The 16,441-nt window shown below is 28.2% G+C and overlaps 1 protein-coding gene across 1 annotated transcript in view; it reads left to right on the top strand.

The window, feature by feature from the left end:
• The window catches only part of LOC109098641 (echinoderm microtubule-associated protein-like 6), a 494,728-nt gene extending 480,197 nt beyond the window's left edge, over positions 1–14,531 (top strand). Inside the window, 10 exon segments of the mRNA XM_042766914.1 lie at positions 140–348; positions 1,541–1,698; positions 2,696–2,810; positions 2,912–3,100; positions 4,345–4,517; positions 4,602–4,764; positions 6,196–6,299; positions 6,379–6,532; positions 14,310–14,410; positions 14,483–14,531. Coding sequence (XP_042622848.1) covers positions 140–348; positions 1,541–1,698; positions 2,696–2,810; positions 2,912–3,100; positions 4,345–4,517; positions 4,602–4,764; positions 6,196–6,299; positions 6,379–6,532; positions 14,310–14,410; positions 14,483–14,507 — 1,391 coding nt within the window. The 3' untranslated portion in view covers positions 14,508–14,531.
• The last annotated feature ends 1,910 nt before the right edge of the window (positions 14,532–16,441 follow it).

Below are 16,441 nucleotides of genomic sequence, written 5' to 3'. Positions count from 1 at the left end.
ACTTCTTTCCTCATAACTTTGAGGAAATCTTTCAAATAAAGACTTTCTTCGAAATTAGCATCTTAAAATGCGAAAGAAAGAAGTATTGGCCTTTATTCAGCAGCAGGATGCTGTGAATGCTTTCATCATGTGACCTCAGGCTCTAGGGTTTGCAGTAAGGGCGGTCACAGCGACCGGATCTTCGTGGTGGAGTTCAGGCCGGACTCGGACACTCAGTTTGTGTCGGTGGGGATCAAACACATCAAGTTCTGGACGCTGGTGGGAGGCTCTCTGCTCTATAAGAAAGGAGTGATCGGAGCGGTGGAGGACGGACGCATGCAGACCATGCTCTCTGTAGCCTTCGGAGCCGTGAGTCGTTCATTTATGCTGTTTTTTTTTTTTATGTCTTTAGAGTTTTTGAATTTTAACCAATTAAAAATGAGAAAGTTGCCTTGGCAAATAGCTAAAATTAAAGTTTTTTTTAAATTAATTTTTTTTTACTTTGCACTATATTGTACAACTACATTTATTTATTTTTCTAATTAGAGTAACTTTTCCAGTAACAGGCTATTTTTTCAAGCCATACAGGTGTAGTGTGATGAACATTTGCTGCTTATTATCACAGTGTTATATGCATTTATTTGTGCATTTTTCTATGAATGTAGTGCATTTATGCATTCAGTGTGTTTATTTTTGCTTTTATTTATACAGTTGTTTTTATGCAGGTATGCATTTATTTATTTATGTATTCATTCATTCATTCATTTATGCTTGTATGCATTTATCTTTTGCATTTTTGCATTTATTTGTTTGGTTATTTATATGCATTTATTTACGAATTTATGCACTTGTCTGTGCATTTAGTGCTTTTTTGCATTTATTTATAGTTATGTTTTTGTATTTATTCATTTGTTTATGCTTGTATGCATTTATTTGTGTGTTCATGTTTATTAATTAATTTTGAAGGAGTTTTTATATTTATATTTTGGCAACTAGCTAAAATTAAAGTTTTTTTTATTATTTTATTTCAGGTAACAAAGATGTGTTTTTGTGGTTGTAATTTTAATGTACTATAATTCTGGTAGTTACACAGCATACATTTATAGAATAATATGTGAAATAATAATAATAATGAAAATTATAATAAAGATTTTTTTTTTCTTATTATTATATTATAATTATAATAAAAATATAATAATTATTTATATATATACTGTATATATACACTGACTTAAATGTTTCTTTTGACAAAAAACTATATATGTATATAAATATATAATAATAAATACATATAGTAATATGAACTGAATCGAAACTATAATAAATCTAAATTTAGCTGAAAAATGACATCTTTTTTGCAGCCCAAATAGAGTTTTATAATTGATGAATGTTACATCATTGACACTGTTATTTTCCTGTTTTATTAATGTGCAGCTGCTTTGAAACCGTCTGTATAATATAAAGCACTATATGAATAAATAATGACTATTGTATATTATGTTTCATACGTGTATGTGCATATGAAATGGTAATTTTCTCTCTGGTGTGTTTTGTCTGACAGAATAACCTGACGTTCACGGGGGCCATAAACGGTGACGTGTATGTGTGGCGGGAGCATTTCCTGCTGCGTGTGGTGGCTAAAGCTCATACAGGACCAGTGTTCACCATGTACACCACGCTCAGAGACGGACTCATCGTGACCGGAGGCAAAGAGAGACCGTGAGTCCTGCTCTACACAGTACACACAAGTTCATATGCTGGATTCATATGGGTTTTAAAAATCATTTTCAGCTAAATTGTTTTGACCATAAAGAAAAAAATTCTTACACCTTGAATAAAAGTTCAAAAGTTTGGAGAAAGTAAGATTTTTTTTTAAATGTTTTTGAAAGATGTCTCTTCTGCTCACCAAGGCTGCATTTATTAGATCACAAATACAGTAAAAATTATGAAATATTATTACTATTTATAATATGCATTTAGTGCGTTTATTTTTGCTTTTATTTATAGAGTTGTTTATATGCAGGTATGCATTTATTTATGTATTCATTCATTCATTCATTTATGCTTGTATGCATTTATCTTTTGCATTTTTATTTGGTTATTTATATGCATTTATTTACGAATTTATACACTTATCTGTGCATTAAGTGCTTTTTTGCATTTATTTATAGTTATGTTTTTGTATTTATAATTTGTTTTTGCTTGTATGCATTTATTAATGCATTTATGTGTGTGTTTGTTTATTAATTAACCCAGCTCTACACAGTACACACAAGTTCATATGCTGGGTTCATATGGTTTTTAAAAATCATTTTCAGCTAAATTGTTTTGACCATAAAGAAAAAAATTCTTACACCTTGAATAAAAGTTCAAAAGTTTGGAGAAAGTAAGATTTTTTTTTTTTATGTTTTTGAAAGACGTCTCTTCTGCTCACCAAGGCTGCATTTATTAGATCACAAATACAGTAAAAATTATAAAATATTATTTCTATTTATAATAGATGTTTTCTATGTGAATATCTATTAAAATGTAATTTATTTCTGTGATGTGCAGCTGAATTTTCAGCATCATAACTGCAGTATTAGAAATAGAGATTAAGTGAAATTAGAAATAGAAATTAAAGATTTAAAAAAAAATTAAGGTAAACTTTTTCTTAAAGGTATACTAAAAAATGGCCCGTCATGGCCTCACTGATGTGTATATTATGTATGTGCAGGACTAAAGAGGGCGGCGCTGTGAAACTGTGGGATCAGGAAATGAAGAGATGCAGAGCGTTTCAGCTGGAGACAGGACTTCCTGTTGAGACGGTCAGATCTGTTTGCAGAGGAAAGGTCAGTCATGCTTTCGGTCTCTGTGGACTTCACATAGACACAGGCATTGATTTCAAGTGTAAGTCTAGACAGTGGTGAGATGCTTCTTCATTGGATGGCAGGGAAAGATCTTGGTGGGAACGAAGGATGGCGAGATCATCGAGGTGGGAGAGAAGAACGCCGCCTCCAACACTATGATAAACGGACACACACAGGGACCCATCTGGGGTCTGGCCACACACCCCTCCAAAGACGTCTTCATTTCCGCCAGCGATGATGGAACCATCCGCATCTGGGACCTGGCCGATAAGGTGAGGGATTGTGGGTAGTGGAGTAAAAGGAGGGGTGTTTACTCTACCGTTTAAAAGTTTAGGGGCAAAAAGATGATGAAATTAATACTTTTAATCATCAAGGATGCATTAAACTGAGCAGAAGTGACAGTAAATACATTTATAATATTACAGAAGATTTCTATTTCAAATAAACGCTGGTCTGTTGAACTACATAAAAGAATCCTGAAAAACTAAATGTATCACCATTTTCACAGAAATATTAACTGTTTTGAACATTGATGACGATCACAAGTGTTTCTTGAGCAGCATATTAGAATGATTTCTGAAGATCATGTGACACTGAAGACTGGAGTAATGATGCTGAAAATACAGCTTTGATCACAGAAATAAATTATATTTTACAATATATTCACATAGAAAATAGCTTTTTAAATTGCAATAATATTTCATAATATTACTGTTTTTAATGTATTTTTGTATCAAATAAAATATAGTCTTGGTGAGCAGAAGAGACTTCTCATAAACATTAAAAATGTAAAATCTTGAAAAAAAAAAAACATATGTATATATATATATTATATATATATATATATATATATATATATATTCCAATGAAATGAATGTACAATATTTAGTTTGATTTTTATTTAATATTATTTTTAATATAATTTAATATATTTAATATAATGATTTTATTGAATATTTTGTATTTTTTTAAGGGAATTTTATAGTACTAAATTATACTTGTGCAATAGTTATAATCCATTTTTTACCTATCATAAATCTTGAATGCTTTGGAGCACAGAAGTTTGGTGTTAAAAAAAAGTGAATTAAAAAAAAGTGTATTGTTATGAAAAATGCAAAAAAAATACTTCTTTCAAATATTTATATGAAATATTTATTTTACTGAAAATCTGTGTGAAAATCAAAGCCATAAATCTAAACAGGTTGTGTTCCAAATTTGAGGTTGATAAAAAAAAAAAAAGAGCTTTTAGTAAGATTTTGTTTGGGCACAATACCAAACGTTGGAATGAAAATGAAATTCGTTTCCAGTGCAGTCCGTTTCGACTGCAAGGAGTACAAGTGTGAATATTTTTTTTTTTTTGTTTTTTTTTTTTGGATTTTTTGAATTTTTGTGTTTTTGTTTTTTTTATTTGTTAGTGTAGAAAGTTTTAAAAATTTTAACAAGTTTCTGAAGTAAAAAAAAATACTACAAAAATGGCTGAAGTGCACCAGAAGGTTAATAATTTTTTGTCTTCCAGAAACTCCTGAATAAAGTCAGTCTGGGTCATCCGGCGAAGTGCACAGCGTACAGTCCGAACGGCGAGATGGTGTCCATCGGGATGGAGAACGGAGAGTTCATCGTGCTGCTGGTGAATTCACTGACTGTATGGGGCAAGAAGAGAGACCGCAGCGTGGCCATCCAGGACATACGGTCAGAAGAGACGCGGCATGGCTAATACACAACAAAACACATGATCATGAAAGCACAGGTGCTCAAGCTGTGTTTCTCCCGCAGGTTCAGCTCTGATAACCGGCTGCTGGCCGTCGGCTCGGTGGAGTGCGCGGTCGATTTCTACGATCTGACTCTGGGCCCGTCTCTCAACCGAATCGGCTACTGCAAAGATATTCCTGGATTTGTGATCCAGCTGGACTTCTCTGCTGACAGCAAATACATCGAGGTACAAAAACATGATGAGCAAGTGACCAAATCACAGATAGATCATTTTGATAACATACTACCCTTTTATACATTCATAACTTAGATGTACTGCAATTTTTTTATTTTTTGCAACAAAATATTTATTCATGCACAGAACTTATGTTTTTGTGCATGCACATTTTTTCACAAATAAAGCACATTGCATGGAATTAAAGTCAACAAAAACTATTTATGTATATTTTTTTTTAAATTTTGGCTTGGATGTTAGTAGCTAAAATGGGAGACCCTGACTAATTCTTGTGCCAAATTTCTATTTCCTGTACATTTCTATATATCAATAATAATGCACAGATACACATTCATTTGATCCCTGAAAACATATCAAGTCTCACCTTTTTTGATATGGTGCTTTATACAATCCAGATTTTTTTCAAAGCAGATTCATCTTTATAAAACAGGAAAATAATAGATTTAATGTTGTAACCCATGCAAAAATTCAAATATTTTTTAAAAATTATATACATTTCTAAATATATTTACTACCATTATGTTTGACCACTTTTTCGATATTTAGTATATTTAAAAAATAATTCATATATATTTAAAAAAAAAAAGTTAATATATTTTTCTCTCCTTATATTTCAATCGAAAAAAATTAATTCGTGTCACATTCGAAGAAAAACTTTATAAAACTGTATTTTCTTGCCCCAGAAACACATGACATATATTTTAGTATATGAAGGTTGAAACTAAAAATATTTTAAATTCAAATATTTGCTTCACTGTGTACAATGTATTATATATTTTAAGATAGATAGATAGATAGATAGATAGATAGATAGATAGATAGATAGATAGATAGATAGATAGATAGATGAAATATATTTTGGACATATTTATTATTATTATTATCATTATTTATTTAGTACCTGAAGGTTTAAACTAAATAAAATTATAAATATTATTATTATATATATATATATATATATATATATATATATATACACACATTATTATCTAAATAAATAATATGAAATATATTTAGGCTATAATTTTATTTATTTATTTATTTTTGGATATGAAGGTTGAAACGACAAATATTATAAACAACAAAAAATATATTAAAAAAATAATATTATCTATAATATTAAATGTATTTAATATTTTATTCTATTTTTTGCTGTATGGTTAAGGTATGAAACAAATTTAATTTCAGCTGTAAAGAAGACAATAGTCAGCTCAATTCAGTTCAGTTCAATGCCAATGTTAAAAAGTTCATCAATTACAAAACGAGTTCAATCCCTCTATAAACAGCATTACGTAAGACAAAAGTGTCATTATACAGTTTAGTTTAGTTCAGTGTTGCGATTTGCAACAGTTGTGATTTAGCGTGAATGTAGTCTGTGTAATAACACTGATGTGACCGGTGTAGTTTATATTTTGTGTGCAGGTCTCTACCGGTTCATATAAGCGTCAGGTTCATGAGGTCCCCAGTGGGAAGATCGTCACAGAGCAAGCCCTGATTGACCGGATCACCTGGGCGACCTGGACCAGGTGAGTTCACAGATCTGTGCAGTAAACGTCCTCAGAAATGACGTCAGCGTCCTGTAGTAAAGCTCCTCCTCCTGTGCAGTGTTCTGGGTGACGAGGTTTTGGGCATCTGGCCACGTAACGCAGAGAAGGCAGACGTGAACTGCGCCTGTGTTTCTCACGCCGGGCTGAACGTGGTCACCGGAGATGACTTTGGACTCGTGAAGCTCTTCGACTTCCCCTGCTCCGAGAAATTTGTAAGTCAGCCGTAACTCAAGTCAAGTCAAATGTATTTTCTATAGCATTTTTCACAATACACATTTATGATACCTTAATATCTTCATTCCTCGTAGTCACATTTAATGTTAATCTGTCAGTAGCGATTTATTATATAGTATAAATCACTTTACATGAGTATTCTGTATGTTTGAGGATAAAGCTGGATATAATATTTATCTGAACTCATGTGAACTCTTGAAAGATTAAGTTTCGGTAACTCTTTACAATAAGATTTCATTAGCTTTAGTTAATGCTTTAACTAACAATGAGCAATAAAGTTGTTTCAGAATTTATTAATTGTTGTTAATGTTAGTTAACATTAGTTAGTTAACAGCTGTTCATTGTTAGATGATTTCAGCTCAGGTTTATTAAATAATATTAACAGATACGACTTATGATTTCAGTAATGTATTAGTAAATGTTGGAATTGACATTAATTGAGATTAAGAATAATATATATATATAATATATATATATATATATATAATATATATACGGTAATATTATTATTCATATATATTATTATTATTATTATTAACCATATGAACCCTTATTTTTAATCTTTATTATTAACCTTTATTATAATTAACCAAATGGACCCTTTTTATTAACCATTATTATTATTATTATTATTATTACCAATATTAACCCTTTATATTTAAACCTTATTTAATTATTTAAACACTTATTATTATCCATATTAAATCCTTACCTTTATTATTAACAGTATTAACCCTTCATTAACCATATTAACCCTATATTATTGAACCTTACAATTAACCATATTAACCCTTTATAATTAACCCTTCTAAATAAATACATTAACCCCTCATTATTAATCCTTATAATTAACCATATTAACCCTTTATTATTGAACCTTATAATTAACCATATTAACCCGTAAATATCGAACCTTTGTACTATTAATCCTTATAATCAACCCTTATTGAACCTTAGTTTTATTAACCATATTAACCCATCATTATTAATCCTTATATTTGACCATATTAACCCCTCATTATTAACCCTTATAATTAACCCTTTATAATTTACCCTTATAAATAAACATATTAACCCCTTATTGAAACTCAGTTTTATTAACCATATTAACCATCATTATTAATCCTTATAATTGACCATATTAACCCCTTATTATTGAACCTTAGTATTATTAACTGTAATAACCCTTCATTATTAACCCTTATTATTAATCATATTAACCCTTTACAATTTACCCTTATAAATAAACATATTAACCCCTCATTATTAATCCTTATAATTAACCATATTAACCCTTTATTATTGAATCTTATATTTAACCATATTAACCCTTAAATATCAAACCTTAGTACTATTAACCATATTAACCCTTATAAATAAACATATTAACCCCTCATTATTAATCCTTATAATTGACCATGTTAACCCCTTATTATTGAACCTTAGTATTAATAACTATAATAACCCTTCATTATTAACCCTTATTATTAACCATATTAACTCTGAAGTATCAAACCTTAGTACTATTAACCCTTATAAATACACATTAACCCCTCATTATTAACCCTTATAATTAACCCTTTATAATTTACCCTTATAAATAAACATTTTAACCCCTCATTATTAATCCTTTTAATTAACCATATTAACACTTTGTTACTGAACCTTATAATTAACCACCATATTAACCCTTATAATTAACCATATTAACCCTTTATTACTAACCCTTATAAATAACCATATTAACCCTTATAATTAACCATATTAACCCCTCATTATTAAGCCTTATAATTAACCCTTTATAATTTACCCTTATAACGAAACAGTATTAACCCTCATTATGAAAAAAAAAAATTAAAAAAAACAAAAACAAAATAAAAAAAAAAAAAAAAAAAAATAAAAAAAATCAAAAATAATAAAAAAAAAACCTTAAACAATAAAAAATAAAATAAACAAAAAAAAAAAAAAAAAAAAAAAAAAAAAAAAATAAACAAAAATAATAAAAAATAAAAAAAAAATAAAAAAAAAAATAAAAACTAAAAATACAAAAAAAAATAAAAATAAAACAAAACAAACAAAGGTAAAAAAAAAAAAAAAAAAAAAAAAAAAATTATAATACACAATAAAAAAAAAACAAAAAACCAAACAAAAAAAAAAAAAATAAACAATCATCACACAATCATATATAATAAATATTAATATACTACTATCTATTTTTAAAAGCATACCATATATTATATATTAATATCATAAAAAAATTTAGTTAACATAAAAATTACACCAGAATATAACGAAGTAATACATCTCATAAGATAAATTAAATCACCCGTCTACACAATCAGCATCAAACAATAAATCACTATAAAACAAAATCTATATATATTTCCAATTTAAACTCTAACTTATAAAAAACTATACTATTCATATTATATTTATAAAATACTTATATTAAAAAAATTAACCGTTCATAAAAATTGAATTCACCCATAAAACAAAAAAAAATCATTAACACAATAAATAAATTAATATAGATTTACCAATTAAATAAATTAAATTACTAAATTAAACTACAATACATTTTCTTCCTAATATTAAAATAATCATAACATAAATAATATTTTACAAGCTATTCAAAACTACACACCGAATACAATTTTAAACACCATAAATAAAAATAACATTAAAAACTATTAATAATCTAAATAAATATCCAATAAATCCAATACCCCACCATAAATTTAAAAATATATTAAACATTTATACTATAATCAACAAAATTACTGTAAATAAAATCTATAAAACTCTATATAAGTAATAATAATTAACAACACCTACACATAATAAAAATATAAAACATAACGATAATAATCACCAAATAAAAATATAACTACAATCATTAATCTATACTTAAACATCCAACAGACTCCAACAATAAAAATAATACAAATAAAATATTTACCTATAATAACACCGAAAAATACTCTACTATTTTAACAGCTTAAAATATAATATCAAAAATAAATATAACGATAATCAATAAATAATATATAAATTAATTTTCTAATCATAAATTCAATTTCCTATATAATTTCATATATCATAACTAAAAACATTTATTTAAAAATTATACCACTATAAATTTTAGTAAAAAAATTATTACACATAAAATTTAATAAATAATCATAAAAATAACATATAAGCACCCTAATAAAAATACAATACATAATAAATAACTTTATACATCTACTAAACGATAAAAATCCCTTCTTCACTCACCCACTAATAATACAAGAAATTAAACAAAACATATATTAATCAATTATATAATAATGAAATAATAACATATTTAATCATTATTATCGCTAATAACATCCCCAACAACACCCTATTCATCATAATAATTCATTTATATCTAACAAATATAAATCCCAAACAAAATAATTTACTCACCATCACACATCCATATCACACGACCATATAATAGCAAAATATATACAAGTGTGTATCTTATTCATAATTAAATTATACATAATACATTCTAAACTCTAAAACAATAATATCACTTAAATTATAATACAATAACATAATAATTACACACAAATTAATATCATATATATTATATTTAATTCTACGCAATATACCATATCATCACAATATTAAATCTTAAAATTTATTAAAACTAATAAATAAAATACTCTCCACAATAAAAGAATCTAAACATATATAAAAACACTACCACCTCTCAAATATAAAACATATAATTATAAATAATAACACAAACCAATATCAAACATAAAATACATCTTCAACAGCATTCATCTTAATAAATCTATTCTATAAAACCTTCCCTCATCTATTATATCTACAACAACATCTCTAAAACATCAATTTCTATCCAAAAAAAATAATATCATCATAAAAATATACATTCACTAATCACTCATAATTAAATATATATCAAAAATTAAAAAGATAACATATACTTATATACACAAGAAAAAAACATTTTTAAACAAAAAAAACACGCTACCACACAATTATAATTACAAAAAACAATTTCATATACAATATATTCACCTTTATATAAATTTATTTATTTACATATATATAAATCATGAATCTTAATTAACGACACAATAATCCAAATAAAAAAATATAAACAAAACAAAAATTAATAACTAACATAATATTAAATATAATCCAAACAACATACAAATAATCTATCACTACCAAACTAAAATAATAATAAACAAATCAAATATAATATCAACAATATATCAGCACAATATATAAAGTTAATACAGTTCAGTTCATGGCCCAAATGTTAAAAAGTTCATCATTACAAAACTGTCGAGTTCAAGTATCCCCTCTAAAACGCATTACATAAGACGAAAGTGGCCTTATACAGTTTAGTTCAGTGTTTGTGATTTTTGCAAAAGTTTGTGATTTAACAAAGAGTCGTGAAGGGAGTCTGTGTGTAATCACACTGAGTAACGGTGTGTGGGGGGGTATATATTTTGGTGTGCAGGTCTCTTACCGGTATATATAAGCGTAGGTTCATGAGGTTCCCCAGCGGGCAAGACTCGTCACAGAGCAAGCCCTGATTGACCCGGAGCACCTGGGCGTAGACCGGACCAGTTTGAGTTCACAATGATACTGTGCGAGTAAACGTCCTCTCGAATGACGTACAGTGGTCCTGGAGTAAAGCTACCTCCTCCTGTGCAGTGTTCTGGGTGTGACGAGGTTTTGGGCATCTGGCCACGGAACGCAGAGAAGGCAGCACGTGAACTGCGCCCGTGTTGCTTCACTCACGGCGGGGCCTGAACCGTGGTCACCGGAGATGACTTTGGACTCGTGAAGCTCTCGCGACTTCCCTGCTCCGAGAAATTTGTAAGTCAGCTGATTGAGTCTCCACGGTGCGCCCAAGTCAAGTCAAATGTATTTTCTATAGCATTTTTTACCATACACATTTGTGATACCTAATATCTTCATTCCTCGTAGTCACTTTAATGTTAATCTGCAGAGTAGCGATTTACTATATACGTATAAATCACTTTACATGAGATATTCATGTATGTTTGAGGATAGTAAAGCTGGATAAATATTTATCTGAACTCATGTGAACTCTTGAAAGATTAGTTGTCGGGTAACTCTTTACAATAAAATTTCAATTAGCTTTAGTTAATGCTTTAACTAACAATGAGCAATTAAGTTTGTTTCAGAATTTATTAATTGTTTGTTAATGTTATTGCACACACATTAGGTAAGTTAACAAGCTGTATCATTGTTAGATGATTTCAGCTCAGGTTTATTAAAGAAGTTAACAGTGATTCTTACGGACTTATGATGATCAGTAATGTATTGGTAAATGTTGGAAATTGACATTAATTTGAGAGAATAAGAGAGATAGATATATATATATAATATATATATATATATATATAATATATATACGGGATATCTTATTCATAGTATATATATTATTATTATTATTAACCATATGAACCCTTATTTTTAATCTTTATTATTAACCTTTATTATAATTAACCAAATGGACCCTTTTTAATTAAACTACCATTTACTTATATTATTATTATTATTACCAATATTAACCCTTTATAATTTAAACCTGTGTTTAAGTAATTAAATTAAAACCCTTATTATTATGGAGATCAAATAAATCGCTTAACGTTTATTATTAAACAGTATTAACCCTTCAGTGAACCTATTATCACCGCTATATTAATTGAAACCTTACAATTAACACATATTAACCCTTTATAATTAACCCTTCTAAAATTAAATACATTAACCCCCGTTCATTATTCAATCCTTATAATTAACCATATTAAGCCCTTTATTATTGAACCTTATAATTAACCAGTATTAAAACCGTAAATATCCGAACCTTTGTACTATGTAATCCTTATAATCAAACCTTATTGCACCTTAGTTTTATTAACCATATAGATCGCCCATCATTTATTCATCCTTATATTTGACCCATGTATTTAACACCTCATTATTAAACCCTTATAATTAACCCTTTATAATTTACTCCCTTCATAAATAAACATATTAACCCCTTATTGATTGAAACTCAGTTTTATTAACCATATTAACATCATTATTAATCTATTATAATTGACCACATATTAACCCCTTATTATTGAACCCTTAGTATTATTAACTGTTATAAACCTCATTATTACAACCCTTATTATTAATCATATTAACCTGTTACAATTTACCCATTTATAAATAAAAACATATTAATCCCTCCGTATTAATCCTTATAATTAAAAACCATTAAAAAAAACCCTTTTATATTGCAATCTTATTTTTTAAACCATATTTTATTACCCTTAAAATATCAACCTTAGTACTATTAAACATATTAAACCTTACAAAAATAAACATATTTAACCCTCAATTATTACTAATCCTTATAATTGACCATAGTTAAACCCCCTTAGTTATTGAACTTAGTATTAATAACTATAATAACCCTTTCATTATTTAACCCTTATTATTAACCATATTAACTCTGAAGTATCAAACCTTAGTACTATTAACCCCTTATAAAATACACATTAACCGACTTCATTTATTAACCCTTATAATTAACCCCTTTTTTTATAATTTTTACCCTTTTATTAGTAAATAAACATTTTAACCCGCAATATTAATTATTTTTCCTTTTAATTAACCATATTAAACAAACCTTTGTTACTGAAACCTTATAATTAACCACCATATTAACCCTTAATAATTAGGACGCCATATTAACCCTTTTTACTAAAATTTCCGTTATACAAATAAACCATATTAACCCTTATAATTAAAAACCTATAACACCCTCATTATTAAGCCTTATAATTAACTCCTTTTTAATTTACCCTTATAAATAAAATAATTAACCCCTCATTATTAAACCCTTTATAATTTACCCTTAAATTAACCATATTAACCCCTCATTATTAACCCTTATAATTAACCCTTTATAATTTACCCTTATAAATAAACATATTAACCCCTCATTATTAACCCTTTATAATTTACCCTTATAATTAACCATATTAACCCCTCATTATTAACCCTTATAATTAACCCTTTATAATTTACCCTTATAAATAAACATATTAACCCCTCATTATTAACCCTTTATAATTTACCCTTATAATTAACCATATTAACCCCTCATTATTAACCCTAAATTTGATAACCTTTATAATTTTTTCCCCAGGTTTCCTCCTCGCTTAACCTATATTAACCCCTTCATTATTAACACCCTTTAATATTTAATTAAAAAATAACCATATTAAACCCTCATTTATTAACCCTTATAATTAACCCTTTATAAATTATTACTCCCTTATAAATAAACACCCCCCTTATAAATAAACATATTAACCCCTCATTATTAACCCTTATAATTAAATAATTAAATATATCAAACCTTAGTACTATTAACCATATTAACCCTTATAATTTTATTTTTTAACCTTTTATTTTTGAATATTAACCCTTAAATATCAAACTTTAGTACTATTAACCATATTAACCCCTCATTATTAACCTTTATTATTGACCATATTAACCCTTAATTATTGAACCTTAGTATTAATTACTATAACAACCCTTCATTATTAACCCTTATAAATAAACATATTAGCCCTTTTTTAACCCTTAAGCCTTGAATGATTTGTTTTAGAGCATTTAATATTTTTATTGACGGTTTGCATTTCTTCACAGGCCAAACACAAGCGATACTTCGGCCACTCTGCCCATGTGACCAACATCCGTTTCTCTTATGACGACAAATATGTGATAAGTGTAGGAGGCAACGACTGTAGGTGAGCTGACATCCATCCATCAGTCCGTCTGTCTGTCTGAACTGTTATTAAAGCGTCGTCTCTGTCTCTCAGTGTGTTCGTGTGGAGATGCATCTGATGGGCCTCCACACAGCTCCAAAAATGTAGGTGAGATGACATCCGTAGAGATTTCCGAATGATAAGTCCGGGGGTATTGATGCTTGATTTCTGTTGTGTTGCGTTTTGTGCACTTCTGTTATGACTGCGTTTTGGACGTGTCTGAGTTCAAGAGGGTTTTTTAACCGTTCTGTGAAGTGCAATGTTTACACCCACATGTACTTTTACAAAGAAAAAAAAAAGATTTACGGGTCATAAGTCCATGCCAATATTTCAGAAACTAAATCAAGTTATTTTTGTTCGAATGATTCTGAAGTGCCTTGGAGACAGTTTGCTGATCTTTTCCCCGAAATGTTTATGCATTTTTGGTGTTTGGTGCTATGTGTACTTTTAGATTTTTTTTATTATTTTTTTAAAAAATCATGCATTATGCAATTTCCTTTCTTATTTATCTATCTATCTATTCCCCCTTTTACAATTTTGTAACATAAATGTCAAAAATTATCCATCTCAACTAAATACTTCTTCCTGCGTTTTAAAAATAATCGAATTATATCCAAATACATGGGACTCAGGAGAAATAAGTACTGTAATGTGTAGATGTTATATTTGACCTGTGCTATTTTTGTTAAAATATTTATTTTTTATGTACGTATTTACGTATGGCGTATGCAAATTAGTCCGTCGGTCTGTGGGCGTATATGAAAATAGAAAATGCAAAAAACTGGCTGTCCAAATATTAAAGTTAATGTACGTAGTAGCGTTGTCTGTTGCGACGTGTGTAGATTGTGACAGCAGCTGTTTATTGTGTGCAGATATCACGTTATATCTGTCATTTGTATGTTCATGTTTTTGTAATTTGTCTGATCCGAGGTCAGTCTAGTTGAAATCTATATAATAATGCATGACTCGAAGTCTGTGTGGTTGTTTTGTCTGATCCGAGGTCATACGTGTGTTTATATAATTAAAGAGAATTTTTGTGTTTTTTCTCTCACGCTCACATCTTATTTTTGTTTGTTTTTCGTGTTTTTCCGTCTTTCACCAGCTGATGGCAGCATGTATGAACAGTTTCTATGACCGAATCGGAGATACAGTCTTGTCATAATAAACATGTTTATTGCTAATTCTCATTTTTTAATTCTGTGTTGCATAAAACACAATATTGGCAGCCCTAGTCAATAATGAGACAAAAGATAAACTGGAAATGTATTACTTGATACACCGGTCGATACCAAATATCATAAGGTGCCTTTTTTACATTGTGTTGTAAATGTTATTTTTAATCCGTGAGGTTTGTTGTTTGTTTTTTTTTAATACAAGGAATCCATCTAAAATACATTTACTAAAGAAAAAAAAATAATGTACTAAATAAAACTCCTCAATAAAATAAGTTTACTAAATAAACAAATACCATGAGGTGAATGTGGAAAAAAGTTTGACTAATAGATATCACCATATTGATTAATCTCAGTAAATTGTTGTGTGTGTGTAAACACACTCACGTTCAAAAGTTTGGGATCAGTAAGATTTTTTTTTTTTTTAAGGAAATCTCTTCTGCTCATCACAGCTACATTTATTTGATCAGAGAAAAAAAAATTGTGAAATATTATTGCAATTTAAAATAATGTTTTTCTGTTTTAATATACATTAAAATATAATTTATTCCTGTGATCAAAGCTGAATTTTCAGTATCATTACTCCAGTCTTCAGTGTCACATGATCTTCAGAAATCTTTCTAATATGATGATTTAATATCAATACTGGAAACAATTTTGCTGATACTTTTTTCAGGATTCTTTCAAAAAAGAACCATTTGTTCAAAATAGAAATCTTTTGTAACAATATGCAACACTACCATTCAAAAGTTTGGGGTCAGTCATTTTTGTTTCTTTTATTTTTTACTTTTTTTTTTTTTTTTTTCATTTTAAGAAATGAATGCTTTTATTCAGCAAGGAT

This window comes from Cyprinus carpio, chromosome A11, assembly GCF_018340385.1.
Source record: "Cyprinus carpio isolate SPL01 chromosome A11, ASM1834038v1, whole genome shotgun sequence".
NCBI classification, from domain to species: domain Eukaryota; kingdom Metazoa; phylum Chordata; class Actinopteri; order Cypriniformes; family Cyprinidae; genus Cyprinus; species Cyprinus carpio.
The sequence above is the reverse complement of the archived record's forward strand: the minus strand, read 5'-3'. Positions and strand labels throughout refer to the sequence as shown.